General features: G+C 37.0%; 1 protein-coding gene across 1 annotated transcript in view; it reads right to left on the reverse strand.

Annotated features, from left to right (window-relative positions):
• Positions 1-6260, reverse strand: part of LOC106882389 (MAM and LDL-receptor class A domain-containing protein 1) — a 221633-nt gene that overhangs the window by 61186 nt on the left and 154187 nt on the right. The window contains exons 92-96 of the mRNA XM_014933051.2: positions 6053-6146; positions 5479-5622; positions 4776-5117; positions 2075-2212; positions 798-1051 (exon numbers count right to left, since the gene is read on the reverse strand). Coding sequence (XP_014788537.2) covers positions 798-1051; positions 2075-2212; positions 4776-5117; positions 5479-5622; positions 6053-6146 — 972 coding nt within the window. The remainder of the gene's footprint in view (positions 1-797; positions 1052-2074; positions 2213-4775; positions 5118-5478; positions 5623-6052; positions 6147-6260) is intronic.

Consider the following 6260-nt stretch of genomic DNA (forward strand, 5'->3'; position numbering starts at 1 on the left):
TATATATATATATATATATGTACATATATAAGGTAGAGAATATTTTAGCGGAGAAACACACATGGTGGATATATATAGAAGGAGAAAAGATGGAAAAACACAGAAGATTTGTTTTAGGATTTAAGAGCATATTAGAGCCATGATAATATCCATATCATCATGGCTCTAATATACTCTTAGATCCTGTAAAACAAATCTGTGTTTTTGCATCTTTTCTCTTTCTATATATATATGATGGCCATCCACTCGTGACCGAGGAAGACCATTGCCGACCTTCAGGAACATTGTGCGCTCTAGGACTAACTTAGTACAAAAAAAAAAAATAAATAAATAAATAAAAATATATACTAAAAATGAAGAAAATATATACTAAAAATAAGATAAATATATACTAAAAATAATATAAATATATATAGGGAAAAAAAAATGCACATATCGAGCAGAGGTAGGCAATGCCTGTGTTGTATCCTCAACAACTGGATTGAACTGTCTTAAGTCTTCAAGACTACATTCTCCCTGGGTTATTCATTTATAATCGAGTGAACAAGAGCAGTGTGAACTAATGTGTTCTGCCCAGTCTGAGAATGGAAGCCATAATTGCAGGATAATCAGTGAAACACCTTTACCACTTGGTCATGTAGTTTAATTGAGCTAGGTGGTAATTAGGATAACACAAGCTGTTGGGAAGGTAGTAAATGAAATACAGAGTAGGAAAGAAAGATGTCAGAAAAAAAGCATAATGTCCATTGAAAGTATTGTTAATTATTAATCGTTGATCAAGAAATAAATATTTTTACCTGGAATGGTTTGTTACTTGCTATTGGGAAGCGGCCTAATCTCCAATATCTACTTTGAGAGCCTGTTAAAACCCAACTGGTAACATTGGAACCAAGCTGTACCATTACGAATCGGAGAGTACCAATACCTTGTCCATACATTCTATACCAAAATGTCATGCATTGGTGCATTGAGCCATCCAAAGATTCACTCATGAGAAGAGCATGGTCTCCAGCTTTGAACGGGGTCAAAGCTCTCACAAGCAAATAGTGTCCTATAAAATAAAATGGAGTCTTTTAGATATACAAATAAACTTTTGTAACTGTGCAGATACTAGACAGATAGATGGAATCAAATAATGAAAAGACTGAGTTGGTTTGGTTATGTGATGCTTATGGATGAGGACAGCTGTATAAAGAAGTGTCAAGCTCTAATTGTGGAGGATACTTGTGGAAAGGGCCAGGAAGACATAGGACGAAGTGACAAGAAAGGATCTTTGGATGTTGGGCCTCATCGAGGAAATGACAAGAGACTGGAAGATGTGGTGATTTGTTATACTTGATAAGACACGTCAAGCTAAGTAAAATTGTTGTCTTCCACATACAGGCTTGTCCTTTCAGGTGCCTTTACTTCCATGCTGGTGCTGTGTTAACGCACCTGTGCTGGTGCTTCGTAAATGCACCCATGCCGGTAGCATGTGACAAGCACCCAGTACACTCTGTTTAAGTGGTTGGCACTAGGAAGGGCATCCAGCCATAAAAACCATGCCTCAATAGACAACTGGAGTCTATCGGTTGTCGAGCAATGGTGGGGGGAAAAACACAGACACACAAACGCACACACACACTCACTCACACACTCACTCACATACACACACACACACACACACACACACACACACACACACACACACACACACACACACACACACACACACACACACACACACACACACATGACAGGCTTTTTTCAGTTTCTGTCACAAGGCTTTGGTCGGCCCGAGGCTATAATAGAAGACACATACCCAAGGTGTCACACAGTAGGACCGAACCCGGAACCATGTGGCTGGTAAGCAAGCTACTTACCACACAACCACTCCTGCACCTATGTATATATATTTATTTTTATGCCGATGTGTATATACAACAGATATCTTACAGTTTTTGCTTAACAAATTTCCCTCACAAGAGAAACCTATTGAAATGTCCATACAGTGGCAATGAACCTTAAACTCCATGATTCCAAAACAAACTTCTTTTTCACATACATGTTTCAAAAATGTATTTGGATATCTTACCATAAAATTTCCTCAGCGTATGATCTTCCTTTGGACCGTTGAAATAGTAGTATCTCTTTCCGGTGCCAATTAGCCAGTCAAAGTCATCATCGATAACATTCATCCATGTTAAAAGGCCTTTCTCGAAATCAATATTACCTGAAGAGAAATAGGAAGTTAACAATATATAGTGAAGTACTGTATTGAGTCCTTCGACTCATGGAACCAGTTGCCCAGTTTCTATGGTGTGTATAAGTGACCAAAATCACAACATTACCCCTGAATAGGATGTTGGCACATTGTAGGGTTATTCATTCACACTGAAGGGACTGAAGCAATGTGAAATGAAGTGTCTTGCTGGAAAATACAACACACTGCCTGTTCTGGGGATTGAAACCACAATCTTGAAATTGCAAGTGCAATACCCAAACCACTAGGCCATATGTCTTCACAATCAATATGTATCGATATGTTGTGTATATAAGGCAGCAGGCTGGCAGAATCATTACTGTGCAGAGCAAAATACTTAGCAATGTTTGTTCGTCTTCACATTCTGAGTTCAAATTCTACTGAGGTCAACTTTGCTTTTCATGCGTTCAAGGTCAATAAAATAAGTACCAGTTGAGCACTGGGGTTGATGTAATAAACTTATGCCCTTCCTTGTAATTGCTGGCCTTGTGCTAAAATTTGAAACTAGCATGTGGTGTGTATAAGGGGAGATAATTCAAGCTGTGTCCTCATGAAGCACATCTGTAGTCTTGAATCTTTGTCTGGAGAATTACGGATAGGATTTGTCAGACAAAATGCTTTGCAGCAGTTCTTATGGACTTATGTTCTGGGTTCAAATTCTTCCAGTGTCAAATTTGCTCTTCATCCTTTCAGGGTTGCTGAAATAAGTGCCATTTGAACACTAGGGTTAATATAATTGATCAACCCTCTTCCCCAAATTTCACGCCTTGTATCTCTAGTAGAAATAATAATTCTTTCTACTGTAGGCATAACGCATGAAATTTTTAGAGGAGGCAGCTGATTGATTACATTGCCCGCAGTGCTGCTTAACCGATACCTATTTTACCAACCCCAAATGAAAGGCAAAGATGACCTCAGTAGAATTTCTACTAAGGATGTGAAGACAGATGAAATTCTGCTGAATATTTTATATGACATGCTATCAATTCTGCCAGCTTATCATGTCGATGTCTTGCAAACAACTCACACATGCGAGTGCTACCAGTCAAGAACTCCGCATACCGGAAGCCAGCAAGTGTATGGGGTCATCAGGAGAGAATGGGTGCCGTTTTGGGGCCTACCCTCTCGACGGCATCAATGCGCACCGGCCCCCACTCAGTGATATGAGGCCCCGCTTGCTAGATCAACTGGTTATTAAATAAAGCTCAATATTCTTTTAGCCATCGCTCATTGTCTCTTTTTAACCAAATCCAGTCGCTTGCCTTTTCCACTGTATTTTGGAAATCACTCATGGTGGTATTTACCTTACGATGAGTTAGGCCGAACGATAACAGCAGTCGTCTCACACTGTGTCCTACAAACCCTCAACATCCGACTTTGATTGGAAAATGCTCCACTTTCCAGCCTGCGTCTTCACATTTCTCGAGGAGGTTTACATAACGGTCAATCTTAAATAATTATTATTGCTTTTTCTACCCTATCTACTTTTAAAATGTCTTGCAATTTGTGAAAGTTTTAAGGAAGACTCAAGGATAGGTCTTTTTCTAAATACTATTCTTATTGCTTTCTTAAGAATATTCAAAAAAATTATATTCTTTTTTACTCTTGGCACAAGGCCTGAAATTTTGGGGGTAGGGGTGCAGTCGATTAGATCGACCCCAGTACACAACTGGTACTTACTTTATCGACCCTGAAAGGATGAAAGGCAAAGTCAACTTTGGCAAAATTGAGAACAATTATATTAAGAGGTAAAGAAAAGAACAAAATATAATATCCTTATTTGAAAATATTATGACAAAACAAGACTATTTATTCTTTAACTCTTTAGTGTTAAGATTACTCTGTCAAATACAAATGATTTTCGTATTTGATAGATGCATTACACTGTGTAACAAAATTTTAATTTCTTTTTGTCTTTGGTCAGTAAGCATTATTTCCTATTTGCTTCTATCTAGAAATCAAAGGAAATGATTACTATTCCCTTCAAACTTTTCTTTTGTGACCTGGACGTCAATGTCTTGAAACTGACCTGTTTTCCATTACATTTCAGACAGATTCAGCACTGAGTTGCTGTAGCAGAAATATTATTATAGCAAATATTCTGCTCAATACCACAGACCTGCTTGACCGTAGCCACTTGAGTATGTCCATTAGTGACTGGTCAAATGTGCATCTCTGTTCCTGAGCAGATGTAGTGGTGGAGTATCATAGCCATGTGTTGAAAGAGATTCTTTAGGGTTTGAATAAATGTAACAACAGCAAAGTTTGAAAGAAAATTAGCCATTTTTCATAGTTTCTGGGGGTAAACAAATAGAAAATAGCAGCTTCCACTCAAGGACAAAACTGATGCTACATAGTGTTATCTTGTAGCTTTGAGATTCCAATGAGGGATTATTTAATTCTAGGATGACATTGTTGGATAGGTTTGAGAGGCTGGATCTGGCCAGTTTGGACATACAACAGGCAGGATATTTGGGCTGGATATGGCTGGCTTAAATGTTAAAGGGTTAAAGATTATTCTGATGTTACTTACCGGCTTTTGGACATTGTCCTTCAGTCAGACTGAAATCATCAATGGCAATGTTGCCTTGGCTTCCTTTGTCAGTGATTGCTTCAAACTCCAAGTGGAATGTTCCAGAGAAGGCGATTTTAACTTGGGCTAATGACCAAAAGTTTCCTTGCGCATGATGTCGTGTCCAAAGTAACTGTTTGCTGACTGATGTTTTTACATAAACTTTCAGATGACCGATTTGACTGCCATACATGTGATACCAGAAATTGGCACATTTCCCACCAGTTGATTTATATTCTGGACTTACCAGGATTGCATTGTCACCAGTGCTATGAGTAACTGACTTAATATACATGTAGTGCCCTAAAAAGTAAAAAGAAACGGGTACTTATGAAAACTATATCATCATCACCACCACCACCACCACCACCACCACCACCATCACCAAAGGGGGTCTTTATCCTATATAAGTTACCTCATATTTTTCTGTCTTGTGGTTGCACAGCCATTTTTCATTATATATTTTTTTGCTATAATTATTCTTTTACTTGTTTTAGTTATTTGGCTGTGGTCATGCTGAACAAATTGTCCCCAGGACTCACTTTTTATAAGCCTAATACTTATTCTTTCTACACAACCATGCCAGTTATAATGAAAAATTAAAATAAAAGTGACTATTTTTCACATTATATTAAGAATAATATATGTCATAGTCTGTGATTACCTTGCCAAGTTCCAAAGGTGTGATCACTAGAAGGACCACTATTTCTGGAATAAGATGCACCTCGTGCTCTCACCCAATCAAATTTATCCTTTTTGGATTGTAGAAATCCGCAAATAGATGTTTCTTCAAAGTCACAGAGGAAATCTATTAAGAGAAGAAAAAGAATTTAAATTAAGACAAAAATATCATCATCAATACTATAACATTAACATAACTAGAAACATAACATTAACACAATTGTCATTATCATCTCCACCTTAGCAAAGGTGGAGGTATTGTTTTCAGTTGCGTTTGTTTGTGTTTGTTTGTCCGTATTTTTCAATACACCTCAACGTTTCTAAAGCAAACTGTGTTTATTGACTTTCAACGTAAGTTGAATTCAACGTACGATAGTGTCTTATAAAGCTAGGTTTATATATCCTAAATTTTCAGAAGAAGTTATTCGACTGTTGGAAATGAAAAAAAAAAAAGAAAAAAAAACACTGGCAAATTGTAATATAAAATGTAACGAGATATGAAGTAAATTTTTAAATTTTCAAAAATAACTTTAAAAATAATATAGTAGCTTTCTTACCACTTGAACTTGGACACTGCTTCTTTGAAAAAGATACATCATCAATTGAAATATCCCCAGAGAAGCTCTTTCCACGTCTTCCTTCAAGTACAATCTGTAAGAAAAAAGACAGTTAATACTTAGGAAGTGTTTCAATAAAAAGAAATGTTTATATTTGTTTGTTTAAATAAAACATACATAAATACACACACACACACACACACACACA

The sequence above is a fragment of the Octopus bimaculoides genome, chromosome 7, assembly GCF_001194135.2.
Source record: "Octopus bimaculoides isolate UCB-OBI-ISO-001 chromosome 7, ASM119413v2, whole genome shotgun sequence".
NCBI lineage: Eukaryota > Metazoa > Mollusca > Cephalopoda > Octopoda > Octopodidae > Octopus > Octopus bimaculoides.